Genomic DNA, 16594 nt, shown 5'->3' on the forward strand with positions numbered 1-16594 from the left:
CTTGCTATTCTGCCCTGAATGCCTTGGACACAATAAGTGCTCAAGTGTACTTATTTCTGAATGGATGAGTGAATTGCAGGTTTACCTATGCCTTCTGACAAACAAGTGACCAGACTGCAAAATTTCACCCTCTCCTTTGAGTTGGCAAGTCCTAACTCAGCCTGGATTAGAACTATTCAATTAAAAGTTACCACATGAATCCATCACTTGACTTCCAAAGTCTCCAGAGCCCCCAAGGTTTAATCTAATTTTTTGTATTCAGAAATTAGTTTTTAGAAATATAGCAATCCTAGAAAATCCAGAGCATAACGAAAACAAGATTGGAGCAAATCACTGCTTAATAGGTGATAAAAGAAGCAGGCAAAGATCACTTTGGCAAACGTGGAAACTGGGGAAAGTAATCTTGGAAGGTTACTATTTGATGTATGAGGCACACCACAAACTCTTAGCTTGTCTTTGTTAGCCAGAAGTCTATAATCAGAATTTGCAAGAATGATCTCAGACACCACAACATCCAGAGGTACCTTCTGAGTCATCAAAGGAAGATGAAATTATGCTCATCTAGGTCCACCCATTTGATTTGCCAGTGTATCTGTTTTCCTGTTAAAGCTGAGTATAGAGATTTCACTGTAAAATAATATCATCGAAAATGCACCATAACTCCATTGCAGAGTTCATCTCCCCCTTCCACCCAGGATTGGTTTTAAGCTTTGTATGCAGAGTTGCCAGGTAAAATACAGGACGTCCAGTTAAATATGATGCAGATAAATAGCAAACAATATTTTTAGCTTAACTATGCCCCATGCATTATTTGGGACATACTCATAATAAAAAATGATTTGCTGTTTACCTGAAAATCTAATTCTATTTTAATTTAATCCTTTCTCTTGTTTTGTTGTTTTGTTTGTTTGTTGAACAAATCTAGCAGCATGATTTCCAAAGGATTTGACATGCAGCCAGGCCAAAGCACATCTGAGCCAGACACTATGGAAAAGCAGAACTAGATCCTAGTATCTCATTCAAACGTTGTATCATTAATATGTTCCTTCCAATCATTGCTAACAGTGAGTCACATGGTTTTCAGTCAAAGGCAACTTAAGGTGCCTCTTTATTGTTCTTCGGGATGGGCAGGTGGACAGGAGCATTGGTTGGCAGTCTAACTGTACTGTGGATATGTTGACTGTTGGGGGCTGGCATTACCAGGTTTGTGGGTACATAAACTGTGCCTCAGCCAGCTCTGTGTTAGAGAGAGGACATTAGTCTGGTAAAAGCTCTGCTTCCTTATATTCAAGTTAATTGTGTTTTTCTCCAAATGGTAACAGCTGGCATTTATTACCAGCTAAACATTTTCTATATAAAAGCTGGTTCTGAATCAAACAGGTGTGACCACAGTGACCAAAAATGTGACTTCTATTTTTAACACCATAATTTCATCGACCCCCAGTAAAATCATTTCTGTAAATCTTTTTTTAGTCCCCATTGAATTTTATTCTTGGTTTCCAGATTCCAGCCCAGTGCAAATACTATGGCTGAATTAAGGAAAGGGTGCTTGGCAAAAGTGACAGTTGCCGTTTGTTGTGTTAATAAGTTGATTCATTCAACAAATACTTGTTGAGCAAATACCATTATAAAGCAGGGTCCAAGGAGTCATAAAAAAATTTTAAATATGACTTGGTTCATATACTCAAAGAACTTAAAATCCAGGAGAGGCAAATAGCAGGTATCTGAAAGACTGAATGTGGTCATCAGTGTATGAGAAATTCTAGAAAAGGAAAAGAAAACCATGTCTAGTTGTCAGCAAGATTGAATAAGTAAAGTAGCATTTAGAAAAGGGTCAAGATTTTAAGCGGTTTAATAGTAGGAAGGGTAAGATGATGGGGAATTCCTAGTGAAGGGAACAGAATGAGAGAAAGTCCCCCACCCAACCCTATACCAAAGTGAGGACGTTTTTCATTTCAGTTGCTCCCAGCAAAAGGAGAGGCCTTGCAAGGCCATGACATGGAAGCCTGGCACGCTTGGTTGAAAGCCCATGCATAATTTCTAGGCAAGCAGCCACTGAATGCTTGAGTAAAGAAATGATATGATCTGAACTGTGCATCTCATGTAGAAAGTATCTGAGTAATTACTTAAGGGCTAGCTGATAACATGGACATAGCTTAATTGCATTAGACATAGTCTTCTCATTTAGGATGGTTTGTATGTAGGCTGAATTTTGATTACATCATCCAGAATTGAGTTGTTTCAAAGAAAAAAATAAGTGAGCATTCCCATGCATGCTCTTGATTGAGATGTACAATTTTGTAAGGAGAATAATTGAAGTGTTTAACATTTTGTTGTTAAGCTTACCAATCAGTTAATCAATGATTGATATTCTCCTTATGTTAAGAAGTTACTAAGGCTGCTATAGAAAATATAAAAAGACCTATGATGCTATTCATTGCCCTTGGGAAATTTATAATGTAACTGTGGATACAAGACTACCGATCTAAAAATATGGAAAGAAGAGTTGAATGCGAAGCTCTGTGCCATGTCCCATATCTGCAGTCATATACCTGAGAGGGTTGAGTTCAGAATAAAGACTAGCATAAATACTTTGAGAAGTTTTTGTGCAAAGTTCTTAAGCTGGGCTTTAAAGTTTGGGCAGACCTTACTGCTATCAACAAGAGTCAGGGGTCAGCAGTGCATTTTGAGCAAAGGTAGTGATGAAGATTCTCTCTGTGCTATACAGAAGAAAATGGACACACTGAAATATACTTTCAGAAATAGGAAATAAAATTAAGTAAATAGAGTGAAAATAAAATGGGAGTCTTGAAAGCCAGATAGAGTTTTTCTATTACTCTACAAATAATGGACAGCCATGGAAATGTTTAAAAGATCTCTTTCTATGATTGTGGTAAAATATGCACAACATGAAATGTGTCATTCTAACCATTTTGAAGTGTACAATTTGGTCAAGTACAATCACATTCCTATGCAAACATCACCACTGTCCATCTGCCTCACCTTTCATCTTCCCAAATTGAAACTGTCCCCATTAAATACTAACTCTTCATCTCCTCTCTCTCCAGCACCTGGCAACCATGATTCTACATCCTGTCTTTATGCATTTGACTATTCTAGGTACCTCTTAGCAGTGGACTAATGCAATATTTATCCTTTTAGGTCTGACTTACTTTACTTAGCAATGGAAGATTTTTGTGCATGAGAATGGCATTGCAAAAAAATTTTATGAGAAGTAATATGGCTGTTACACATGGTGTAGAGTCAAGTCTGAGGTCTGATAGGCCAGCTAAGCTCTAGGTCATCAAGCACCCTGGCCATGAGTACTCAGATCAAGATGATGCCTTAGGAAATGGACACCACATGACAGGTCCAAATGCTTTAAAAAAAAATAAAAACAAGCAAACATGACAGAATTTGGTAGGTAGCTGAACAAAAATGGAAAATGTATGATAGAGAAAGACAAGGTAGGAATTCCATTGATTAAAACAGGAGTTTGATAAAGGGATCCAATATCAAGGGGAAAGGATTGTTTCGGTTTGAACATGGTGTGTTCAAGATGACAGTGGGATATTCGTGTGGGAAGTTCCTGATGGAGTTAGAAATAGAGGGAGGAGAACACCAGTGGGGATGGTGGGCACTGTCCTTCCGCAGTCAGTCCAAATGCCACCCCTTCCGGGCGGCCCCTTTTTCGCTCTTCAGGCTGAGTCAGGCACTTTCTGTCTCTTCACCTCCACATCACCTTTCCTGCTGTCAGAATTAGTGATTTATTATTATCTCCAGCCCATCATAAACTGCACTTCTCTTGGGCAGGGCGTATGCTTGACCTTGGGATGACCCCTGGATAACAGAGGCACTGGAATGCCAGTTCTTTGACATTAAACTTGGAAGAGCTCAAAACGGAGACATATGTGTTCATTGAAGATTTTCTTTATTGGAATGTGAGTGTAGGGAGGGGAGTTCTAAAAGAGTAGGAGAAAAGTTTATGGGAGGTAAAGCTCTAGTTCAATGTCAAATGATCTAGAGATTTAGAAATGTATGAACCAGTACAGACCATGGCCATATTCAGTATGTTATGTTTTTCTAAGCATGGAGACTTGTAGAAAATCATTTTATATCATCTGCTTCATTCCACCCTCTAGATTATCCTTGCTCTGGAATGTTGGGTATGGTGTCTGGACTTGTTTCTGACTCCCAGATTACAGCATCCAACCAAGGGGACCGAAACTGGATGCCTGAAAATATCCGCCTTGTCACCAGCCGCTCAGGCTGGGCCCTGCCACCTGCACCTCATCCGTACATAAATGAGTGGCTCCAAGTGGACCTGGGGGAGGAGAAGATCGTGAGGGGCATCATCATCCAGGGGGGGAAGCATCGGGAGAACAAGGTGTTCATGAGGAAATTCAAGATTGGGTACAGCAGCAATGGCTCAGACTGGAAGATGATCATGGATGACAGCAAGCGCAAGGCCAAGGTGAGGTTGGGGACAGGGAGAAGCTGCCTGGGAGGAGGTCCTTCCTCAGGCCCTTCACTTAAGCCAATGACCTCCAGCATTTCCCTGAGGAGGTGCAACTTCTTATTTGCTTTGAGCTGTGTGATGAGTGCACATGTGTGATGTTGTTACTTATGTCCCACTTCTAGGGAAGATGAGAATGGGGTCCTGAAAGTGACATTGGAGAGAAATGAGAACCACATTGCTTGTCACCAGTCCCTCCCTTAGGGACAGGGAGACAGCTGACACCAGGCTGGTGATGGGTTAGCATGGGGCTGGGGGCCTGGAGGCTCAGTGGCACCTGGGTAGGAACTCGGAGTCTCTGCAGTTTGGAATCTTTCACTCTCCTTTCTCTCATCCATCCCCTGTTTATATACTTTTTTGATTTTTTAATAGTGGGAAAATACACATAACATAAAATTTAACATCTTAACCTTTTTAGGTGTGCACTTTAGTGGTATTAAGTGCATTCACATTGCAGCCAGTCTCCAGAATTGCGTCTTGCAAAACTGGAAGTCTCCACCCATTGAACCAGTACTCTAGTTCCTCCTGCCCCAACCCCAGACCTTTCTACTTTCTGTCTCTATGAATTTGACCACTGGAGCCTTCTATAAGTGGAATCATGCAGTATTTGTCCTTTTGTGACAGTCTTATTTCACGTAGCACAATGTCTTCAGTCAAGTTTCATCCATGGGGTAGCATGTGTCAGCATCTCCTTCCCTTTTAAGGCTCAATAATATTCCATTGTATGGAGATGCTTCCCTTGTGCCTCCATTCATCCACTGATAGGCACTTTCATCGCTTCTACCTTTTGGCTATGGTGACTTAATGCTTAAATATATTTTTTATGCATTGGAACCTTTAATAATGCAGGTGGCTCTTGATGATCCAGTGAAAAGGGAAATAGTCCAACATTCACCAGAACATGTGGTACAATTCTTTTGCTAACCAAACAGATATTCTTCAGTGATTAGGTATTATTTAGGCTGATAGTTAAACTTTATATTCATTTCCTGAACACACAATACCAGCTAGGAAACAATGCCCAGGAGCTGCTGGTGGCCTGGAGGCTGGTGTGAGATGACAAACAGTAATAACCCACAATCAGTTCTGTATGCAGTGCCCCAACTGTATGGCAATCCTCGCAGCCAACACAGTGGCCTTTTGGGCACAGCTTTTCTATCCCTGCTTCGCCCAGGACCTATAAGCAAGTGTGGGAAAGTGCCTTAACCTAGTGACACCCGCCAAGGGCATTGCAGGCAAGTAACAAAAGCCAGGCAGTGTCACCAGCTCCCACTCTGCCCAGATGTGGGGACTCTGCAAGATTGCCCTGTCCCCCACCGCACCCCAGGCTGAGGTCAGCATCAGCAGGGCAGGCCACCGACAGAGATGATGCTGCCAGAAATACAAGAATCTCTCTCCCATCTCACCCCTCATGAACTTGTGGTTTCTAAAACGTTTCCAGTGTATTTTTAATCTACATGCAGCTACTTTCTCTCTTGGGTCTATTTCATTTTCCCCTTTTATGTCTGTCCCTCTTGCTCTGGTGAAACAAAAAGTAAAATAAACATCAGAAGCTGGAGTTCCCCTAAGAGCCAGTCTTTTCTCAAGAGTAGTGAGCCTTGTGGCTCTGTCATAAAGTGTGAACGTGCTGCCAATCAGCAGCTTCCTGGAGCTGCTGTCGCATGGCAGCCTGTGTGCTGCTGTGACATGGTCTTCAACACCAGAGCTCTAAAAAGAGAGAGAGAACAAACCACCATGTGCTTTGGATGAGATGCGTCCTTGTATCTGCAGCAAGTCCAAAGCTCCAGTCTCCGGTAGGTCACTGCAGACGGAATTACACAAGAAGCCAGCATGTGGTCTCAACATTAACAAAGAATTCCATTTAAGATAGGTTGCATAGGTTAGGTTTTATTCCCTAACGTAGGATTTGACCTATCATTATTATCTTCCCATGACATTTTAAACCATAAAGCTTCTAAATTGTTTATGTAGAGCCTAATCTATGATTCCTAACATGTCCCTCCCCTGGAAGAAAATCTTTAAGTCGAAAAAGGAACCTGGTAAAGCATTCAACTTAAGAGCAGGACATTATTTCTAAATTGCCTAAATATATTTAAAACATACTATATTTAAATGTACAAAGGAACGTTACCTGCTTGGGATGCTGAGTACCTTTCATGTAACAGTAAAATGAGAGTCTGTTATGTGGAATAAAACTGCACTTTGATAAATTTAAAACCCCCTATTCCCACTCCTCACTTTATACCCTTAAATAGTGCATGATGGGCAAGGCCTTTCAAAGCCTTTGAATTAGCTAGATTTTTCAGGAACAGAAAGAAGACCTAAATGCTCAAAGCCCTCTTCTTCTAAAATGTGAATCGTAAAAGAACACAAAGATATCTCATCATCTTGCATTAGTCAGGTTAGCCCAATTCTACATGGTTTCTTCATTGCTAACATTCTTCCCAGCTAATCACCAACACCTTTTGTAATGTATACACACTGTGCTAATTCTTTGCTCAGGTTAAATTTAGAGGAGAGCCTGGGATCCCAAAGGTAGAAGTGCTTTTCTCCTGCAATTGCTGGAGCTGTGTTAACATAGACAGAACTTGCTTGGGTCGTTCTAGGTACTATGTTCACTCTAATTAGTATCTTAATTGGGTCTCAATAAAATATGTCAGATTCTCAGTTATTGGCAGCAACCACAGTTCTATGGAAAGTGAAAAACCCTGATAGTGAATTTACTTTCGAAAATAATAGAAGGGAAATGTTAAGTGGGAGAAGCAGGTCCTTATTGGTGATGTTAGATTCCTGCAGGCTTTTCTGATTTGAGAAAGACAATTAATTTACTTCTAGAAATCAGAAAACTGATAGTTATGTCACAGCCTACTCTGTCTGTCTTCCATGTGTCCCCTGTTTGGCCATGACATTTCGGCCATGACATTTCCACCATGGAACAATCACATCCTTGGCTGGTTTGACCAGCCTTGACCCAGCTGTTGGGTACAGCTTCCACTCCTGACGGGCAGGGGCTGGCCACCCACTCAGTCCAAGGTGCCAGGCTCAACAGCCCAAACTGTAATAGCTTTAAAGAAAAGTGGATGAAACACAACATGAGGCTTTGGGTGTAGACCTCAGTTTCCTGGACTTTGGTGTTTTCATCTATTAAAATGAAGAGATTGGACTAAATTATTTCTAAGGACAGAGGCATCATAGCAGTGTGATGAAGGGCACCAGTAAAGACCGCCTAGGTTTGAATCCGGCTCTGCCACTTACTGTACATGTGGCTGTGAACAAATTATTTCCTCTCGATGCCTCATCTGTAAAATGAGGTTAATAATAGAACCTAATTATTGTCTCGAGGATTAAGTGGATTAATATATTTTAGGCACTTAGAACAATGCCTTGCACCATTAAATATCACATGATATCTGATATATAAAAGGACACTCCCAAGGATAAGGTCATTTGATTTTTCTAATCTACCTCCCCTCCTCCTATTCTGAACAGGATTAAGAATGAAATGGGGAGAAGAGGATGTAGGAAGGCTTATCCATTTCTTGCAAAGGAAAACAGACCCAGTCATTGCTCCATTTTCTTAGGATTCTTGCCAGTGTCCAAAAGGGAAACAGAATAATCCAGCAGCCACAGCCGCAGTGGGCGGCTTAGCTCCTGAAAGCCTCGCTGTGATTTCAAGTTAAGAATGCACTTCAAAAAGAGGTGCCGGCCGCAATTCCACCGGCCTCAGAATTTCACTTAGCAGTCTGGACCCTGTTACTTACTGGAGCTGAGAAGGCCTTTTATCTACAAATGTCTCCAGTCAGTGGCACTGCTTAAGTAAATAGCAGTTTCAGTGGGTTGGAAAAACCCAAGTTCTTGACGAACTAGCATCTGTGCTACTTGAAACTCCTTTGGGAATTTAATTCCTTCTTCTCAGTGACCAAGTTGTAGCCCAGCTAGGGCCTTCTCGTTTAAGAGAATGTAACAGGAGTAGTTACAGAAAATGTGGTGTCTATTAAAAGCTCTGAAAAATAGCAACTTCTCTTCCTGAGTTATCTTCTGCCACCTCAAGGAAGTGGTGAAAGTGCCACTTCTTCCAGGCATATCAGCATATCACTTAAAAACGTGTCTCATTAAATCCTCAGCTGCTGGTACACCCTCTGTGCTTCCTCGGCAGTTTCCAGGACATGACATATGTCACCTCCTGGAGTGTGTTTAATTGTTCGCTCTCGTTTAAGAAAGGAGTGTCAGCCATTTAGGATGTTGAGGCCAATTCCTGTGCTCCCAGGAAGTCCTAAAAGAGGCACTCCCGTGTCGAAAGTGGGGTTTTATTAATAGCTGGTGTTCTTCATGCTTCACAGTCTTTTGAAGGTAACAACAACTATGATACACCCGAACTTCGAACTTTTCCACCTCTTTCCACACGATTCGTCAGGATCTACCCTGAGAGGGCCACTCATGGTGGACTGGGGCTGAGAATGGAGCTTCTGGGCTGCGAAGTGGAAGGTAATTAGTGTCTGGAGTCCCTTCTAGCTTCCTGGGTTTTTTAATTTTATTTTTCATGCATTTATGCCCCCACTGGGATGGTGCTGGCACAGATTGTTGCCTTTCCCCCCGGGTGACCCTGCCTCTCTGAGCCTGCCCATCCGTGAGACTCAACATGCCAGCACACCCCACCAAATTGCCTTAGGAGGCTACTTCTGTGTGAGTTGTTTACACAACTCTCCTCAGGTTCTGCAGGGTTGTCTCCTTTGACTTTTTAAAAACAATTATTGAAATGAAATTCATATAACATAACATTCACCCTGTTCAAGTACACGATTCAGTGGCATTTTTATGCAACCACTGCCTCCATCTAGTCTTAAAATGTTCCCCACAATCCAAAGTAAAACCCCTACCCATTAAGCCACATTCCCCTATGGCACCCACCCTCAGCCCCAGGCACCCACCAATCCCTTGGTCTTTTTTAGTGTTGTTTGGAGGTCTACATCTTTGCTCCAAGTTTCTGTCTGCAGTTTTGACGACCAACACACTAGCAGGAAGCAGCATTTCACAGACTGAAACATCAAGACATTTTCTTGGATGAATTTCTAAGGCTGCGGCAGAGAAACAAAACTTTATATGAGATAATGTATGTGCATATACAGTGCAGTCTGTTTTAGGATGTTACTGCTTAAACAGGTTCTCCTCCGAAGGTCATATCAAGGACAAATTCAGTTCACATATTGACCTCAGAACTGCACTCACATCTGCATTTTTTATCACATAATAAATGAGATGAGTATTTGAAAAAAGTGATAGGATGGTTGCTTACTGCACCATTTAAGACTTTTGTGAGTTAGAATCCCCATCTGCCTTAGATTTGGGCATAAATGAGTAGCCTTATACCAATTTTTCCATCCCTATAAAGGTCTTCCTCCAAGTTAGCTCAAAGAATGGCTATTGTTGGTACCCAGATGTTCATCAACTGAGCATATGCTCAGAGTTGTTTGAAGAATGCTTTTAAATATCTCCTCCTTGTGGTTTCAAAATCATTTGTGTTTTGAGCTATCTAAATAGAATTATGTTCCTGAGCTCATTAAATAGGGTAAAACTTTTCTTAGGTGCTAAAGAATCTTAAGCTATAAATCACCATACTGGTGAATAATTCATAGCTACTTTTCTATGTGTTTATTTGAAAGCAAGCCATTATCTTCCATTCTTTATTGTGTAGCTGTTTCCATTTCTGTAGTCAGTCCCAGACCTTTGATTTATCCGGTCACTATCAACACAGACCGAGAATGACCGTGTGCCAGGACTTGGGCAAAGATGCCAAGAAAAAGAAGGGATGGGCAGATTGAACCAAATGTGAGCATATTCTTGCAATTTACTGGAAGTGTGGTCATCTGGAGAAGCAAGTCTGCTGCTATGATGCTTTAGCCTGGATTCTCAAAAGCAACCCTGATTTAGGAGGTGGAATGAATGGATGGTTGAAAAGACTGAGCCTGGTGGCACTTTGCCAGTGTCAACTCTGCAGTGAGGTAGAAATTGTTGGGGAAGGGATTTGCCGCAGATGTTTCCAAGTGCTCACGGAAGAGGAAGTTGCCCGAGCCATATGAGAAACCAACATCCAGGGAAAGTAATGTCAAAGCATCTTAACACAACTGGTGAAAGGGACTGTTATTCTTCCTTAAAACAATTAACAGGCCCTTAGTAAATTTCTGTTTTGCCCCTTGTTCTACAAGGGATACAGGAGGAGGTGAAGAATTACCTAGTCTGACATGGGTGCCCATTCTCTTTTGGGTTAGCACTTACATTTAAAGAACTAGAGAAACACAGAAGATAAAATATTTTCAGGTAGTAAAATTGGGGCATAAAAATTATACACTTTCTCCTTTTTTCAGTTTAATCCAGCTACTTCCTTGGGCCACTTGCAATGTGAAACTCCTTTACAAGTATCATAAGGAATGCAGAAAAACCAGCAAGACAGATAGAGAGTTTAAAATACTTCATAGTGTCACATTAAGAGCAAACACAGTTTAGTAAAGATGGGCATCTGAATTGGATCCTATTGATTCAGTGATAACACTGAGTAGAGCCCAGAATGTTTGTATGCATTTTGCAGAGTCTAGACCTGTAAAATGGATACATATGCCTAAATTGTACATACATTATTTGTACACAATGATTTCCTAGTTATTATTGGTGTGTGTTTGGGGGTAGTAGAGGCAGTTGAAACTAGCTCTGCTTCTACATTCATCATAACTCTGTTCTTAAAGCACAATAACGAACAGTGTCAAATTTTTATTGCAAAAGAAGAGTAACCAGCACATGCCTACTGGTCAGAAGCTGTCAGGGAGCTGGCCCCTGCTGCCAGCATCTTGTCTGGTTCACAACATCAAGAACACCATACATTATCTCAAGTCTTGTAAAGTGAAATGTAATGCCGAAAACTGTAAAATATTAAACAGATTGCAAAAATGAGTAACAGGCTGAAAAAGAAATAGACTGAACTAAATTTTAAGAACTTCAAAAACAGTCTTTGATTAATGTTGGCTACCTTTCAACTATAAACACAAAGATACGGGAATACCTTCCAACAGTGGAATGCAATCCTCTGGGAGTTGAGGTAAAATGACCCCAGAATATCTAAGACAACTCCTCTCAGGCACCTGCTCCGGAAAGAGGGCGCAGAAACTGAGAGGCTGTTTTAAAGGGAAATGGAGTCACTGTTTAAAAAAAAAGAAACAATAGGGTACCAAAAGTGAATATGAAGACTCCCTTTGGGGGCAAAAATTATAATATAAATCTAGCACACTTAGCAAATACTGAGAATATAAAAGAATTCATGACGAGTTCTCCCACACCTTGAAAAGAGGAAAAACAGTTCAAACAAAATCACCATCCTCAAAGTTCTCAACTCCAGGGTCATGAACAAATAACCAGTGAGAATTTAAGAACTATTCAGACAAAGAAGGTTAATTTAGATAAGAATATGTAAAATGCTAAGGCAGCCAAGTCCACTCAGCAGATAGGGATCAAAAATAAAGCAGTCCCTGGTGTATTCTACAAAAGCTGTGTTAGTTAGCACTCAAAAGAGGCAAACCGTGCTCCTGGCCTTCTTGCCACAGATTAAAGTTTTCTGCAAAAGTGTTAGCAGATTCAACTGGCAGAGGCTTGAGAATACATTTCAGAGGCATGAGACAGTAATCCTTGGATCTCATTGCAGCACCTACAGCTGGACCGACCACTCCCAATGGGGACCTAGTGGATGAGTGTGATGATGACCAGGCCAGCTGCCACAGCGGGACAGGTGACGGCTTCCAGCTCACAGGTGCAGAACCCATCCCCATCCCATTGCTGGGCCATTTCACTTCATGTTGTCGTGGAGACTGGCTGATAAATGTCTGTTTCTCTGCATGGCTCCTCATAGGGTTGGGCACTAGGCCAGCCCTGCCAGCACACATGCATCTTCATTGCCTCATGTCATCCATGTAAACAAATTGTTCTTAGTAGCCACAGCCACTCTAAACAATAATGTAAGCCATTTTCAGAGCCAAAGGCTAGGATTCTCTTCACTAAGTAAGAATTTTGCCATGGCTAAATGTGCTCAACGGGTCCTATATAACTCATTCACCACCCTTACATAACCCCACCTTGTAAAATGCTTATTTTCATTTTCTAACAAGGATACCATTTTTTGAGTGGATCCTATAGCCAACTGATTGATGAAATCAGGCTTAGATTTGAAACATGGCTTTAAGTTAGGATTTTGAATTCATTTTACATTAACATTTACAAAGGCAGAACTCATTATTATTTCACATCACCACCAACTAGCAAATACATCAAGGATGGTGTGTGCTGAATGCCTCACTAATATTACTGTGTAATATTCTGAAACCCTAAAGCTAGAAAGTGACCTTCTCTTCCACTTGGAATGGCAGGAGAAATATTAGGCAAGTGGGGAACTGGGATTGCACTGTTTAGAAATTGGCCAAGACACTAGAATTTCACCTATCATTGTCAAAGGTATGGTGGGACTTTTTCTGCTAACTGGGTCAAAATGCAGTTTCATATAGCATCTGTCTGTCATCTGAAATTAAATATGAGCCCTTGGGTGCCGATCTATACTTTTACCCAGAAGGGACTCACAATGCCCACATAATTAACTTCCATGGATAAAACTCAAGGCATTCCCACGTAACTTCATCATAGAGCCATGTTACTGGCTAGGGCATTAACGTAAAATCTGGAAGGAAATATCCCACCGTACATTGCCAATTACTTCAAAAGTTCATCTCTGAAGGAGAGAGAACTCCACATGCTGAGACAGAACAAGGGGTACAACCTAGCTCAGAAATTTAGTACCATGAACTGGTCTTGCATTGAAATCCCACCTCCCAAGACTGTCTCCCTACAGATTTCCAGGATAATCACTTATAGTCTATGGCCAATAAATGTTCCATTGCTATGGGCTTTTGAAAGCAAATCTTGTATGAAGATAGCCACAAGCCACAAACATTACTCTAATTAATTCAGAGACATTTTCTTTGTGAGATGTCAAGTTCAAGCTGAAAACCCTACAGCTGATGGTAAAAACAGAGCTCCATTCTATGAAGCCAGGTCCTCTGGAACCTTCCCAGGGTTGCCTGTAAACACTCTGCCACAAACCTCAGGCTTTTTGTGGACCCTATCACACATCCATAGTGAAATTCCTCATAAAAAGGAATGACTGCAGTCATCACAGCATATGCTTTTCAGTTGCCCTCTGTGGAGAGGATTCTTTTCTTTATAAACCGTAAAGTGGTCAGTTAATATTGATTAGAAACAAAGCCTCAGATTTACTCCTCATATCAGAACAACCATCCTTCTCATTTTTGCATCAGTTCATGACTGAATCAATTGAAACTGAAGCCTTTGAATGAAATAGGGCAAGTATGCTAGCTTGGAGCAAATTATGTATGGCAACAAGCTACAAACCACAGAAAAGGGGTCATCTACAGTGGAAACACTGACAGATCTATAAAACTACAAGGTTATAGTTTATCTACAGCATTTAAAATAATTTATTGGGTAGATAGAAAAAAGTTCATTCTAATTTTGTTCTTTTTTTATATGTAACTATGGCAAAAAAAAGTTATTTTCTCAGGCCAGTACATTTGTCTCAGTAATTTGATAAATATATGCATATATTAAGAACTTCTGGGGGTGTTGATAATGCCACCTACATGTCCCCATCAAGAAGAGGTGATTTTAGAAGACATTCTCATGTTTCATATTCATTTATTGCATTATAGCCAATTTGGCCTTTTTAAAAACTTATTTTGCTTTATGAAGCTATTTTTTATCCTTTTCTGAAAAGGGGCATGCTCATATGTAATAAATGTTTATGAGGAACAAAACCCTCACATAACCCAGTGTCTTGCCTGAGGGTTTCAGCCCTGGTCAAGTTCACTATGGATTCAGTGAGACCAAGAAATGACAATGGAATGTTCTTGGGGTAAAAGGGTTTATACCTGGCTTTATTCATCTGGCAATAGGTCAAGCACTGGAATCATGTTGGCATCCAAAAGTCTGTAGGTCCTCAATCTACCTCCATCTCTCCTCTGCCCAGAGCATTGGGTAGAGGTCTTTATATAGTGACTCAGTCAATAATAGCTTATTGCTTGCAGGTGTGGAAGCAGTCACCTAGCAGCAGGCCAGTTATATCATCAAGTAGTTTAGGGTCAGGTGAGGATCCTGGCCATAGGAACTTCTGTTTCCTCACACCCAGCAATATTTTCATATGTGAAAAATTCACCGTCTAGACACACACAACTTAGCACCCTCTTTGCTCATTTTATTGCAAGCTTTACTGTCAGAACTGCAAACTCTGAACATTCAGTGTAATAAACCAAACTAAAAATCTTCCCAGGTGAGCTACAATAGGTGAGAACATGGAAATTGGGGTCCACACTTTGTTTAGTCATGTTTGCTTCCTTAATGCAGATGGTGTCACTTTAATTTCTCCTGGGTTGAGCTATTTGATTATAGTGGGAGATGAGTATTATAGCAAAATGCTCATTACTTAGAAATAATACTGAATTCCAGGTGAACTGTACCAAATGCATGGATATGAGGAGAGATTTTGTTCTCTCATACTTGGCTTGCCAGGGTGAAAATTCACCCCTGAAGTTACTCATTTGCAAATGCCTTTGAAGTCATTAGATAATACAGTTGGGTTCAAAGGCCAATTTCACATTGAACTGTGTGTACCCAACAGTGGAATTTGGCTCCCAACCCATAACAAAACAGGTAATGTGTATCAGTTTTAGAAAGTGAATTTTCAGCTTGAGTCTTTGTCCTATAAGACCACTGGGAACCAAACGCTAATGTATTCTGGACTCCCTCCAATTCTGCCATTATAGATTCACCTTCTTAACCCATAATAGATACAATTCCTTTCTCCTAGTGCCTGCCTCATTGAGGCCACGCACATGTGTGACCTCTCATCCAGCATATTTACTGGAAGGACCAGGAGAACCTGACTTGAAGCTGCAGTCGATTCACTCAGAAATCTTCAGACCATTCCAAGAGCATGATTTTACAGCTCTCTGATTCATGATTTGAGTGATTTCTGCTCTGTGGGAGCTGTAGAATAGGAGTAGGGCCTGGCCAGAGCAGAGATGATCACACTGAATAATACTATTGGATTGGAAGGTGTGTAGTGGCACCCTATAACCGCCTCTAAACTGTTGCTTGACAGTCATGGGCCCACCCTACACCCTTACTCTGTCTGCCCAGGACTTTGTCTCTTGGAATAACAAATAGATGATCTCCAACCATGATCTGCGATGCAGAAACACATAGAGGAAACAGCTTTCTGAAGCACCTAAGTAATAGACAGCAAGCCAGTGTTTCCCACGCTTAATGGCTTATAAGACTTAACTGAGAAGCTTTCAAAAATACAGATTCAAGGCCTTTGCCCTAGAAGTTCTGGCTCTGAAGAGTGGGGTCTGAGGAGGATAAGTCGATTGCAAACTGCAATTGCAACAAATGTTCAGGTTGAGCAGGCTTAAGAACACTTTACAACAGGAGAATAATGATGAAAAGCAGTCATGGAAGAGCTTAGAGAGAGAAGAAAAGAGTATAAAGCTAGGCAGCCACAGGGTCCCCTGGCCAGGAATTCCAAAGCTGACCCAAACTGAACGCTCATGGTGTTTGGGGTATTATTTGTACCATCTTCTGGTTCCCTAGAACTGGGAAGCAATGTTCCTCCCCCTCCCCTTTTCCTGCCTCTTTTCCAAACCACATACTGGGCAGAATATTTGTCCTTGGGATGAACAAACAGCACAGCAGCAACAGAAAGGAAGAATTCTGGCCATCCACTTTAAACCTTCAGTTTTTAAAATAGTTTGTGGGGACCAGCCTTGCAACTCCTCTAAAGGCACACATCTGAAACTTTGGGACGCTCTTTGAAGCTTAGAGGTATAGGTCAAGTTTAACACCCAAGTCACTGAGGACATTTGAGGCCTTTGCAATTTGACTATTGCAGTTGTACACCCTACTTAGTCTGGGAATCAGGGAATGCCCTTGGAACGAAGTCCTAAACTTTCCATTCCACCTGGGTGCTTTACG

General features: G+C 41.2%; 1 protein-coding gene across 4 annotated transcripts in view; it reads left to right on the plus strand.

Annotated features, from left to right (window-relative positions):
* The window catches only part of NRP1 (neuropilin 1), a 137605-nt gene that overhangs the window by 98722 nt on the left and 22289 nt on the right, over positions 1 to 16594 (plus strand). For 2 of the 4 annotated variants that reach the window (XM_073228962.1, XM_017677045.3), the window contains exons 9-11: positions 4143 to 4474; positions 8857 to 9001; positions 12204 to 12287. In XM_073228962.1, the coding sequence (XP_073085063.1) occupies positions 4143 to 4474; positions 8857 to 9001; positions 12204 to 12287 (561 nt within the window). Of the gene's footprint in view, positions 1 to 4142; positions 4475 to 8856; positions 9002 to 12203; positions 12309 to 16594 lie in introns of all 4 variants that reach the window. The other 2 variants (XM_073228961.1, XM_017677043.3) reach the window with 1 other exon arrangement.

The sequence above is a fragment of the Manis javanica genome, chromosome 2 (genome assembly GCF_040802235.1).
Source record: "Manis javanica isolate MJ-LG chromosome 2, MJ_LKY, whole genome shotgun sequence".
NCBI classification, from domain to species: domain Eukaryota; kingdom Metazoa; phylum Chordata; class Mammalia; order Pholidota; family Manidae; genus Manis; species Manis javanica.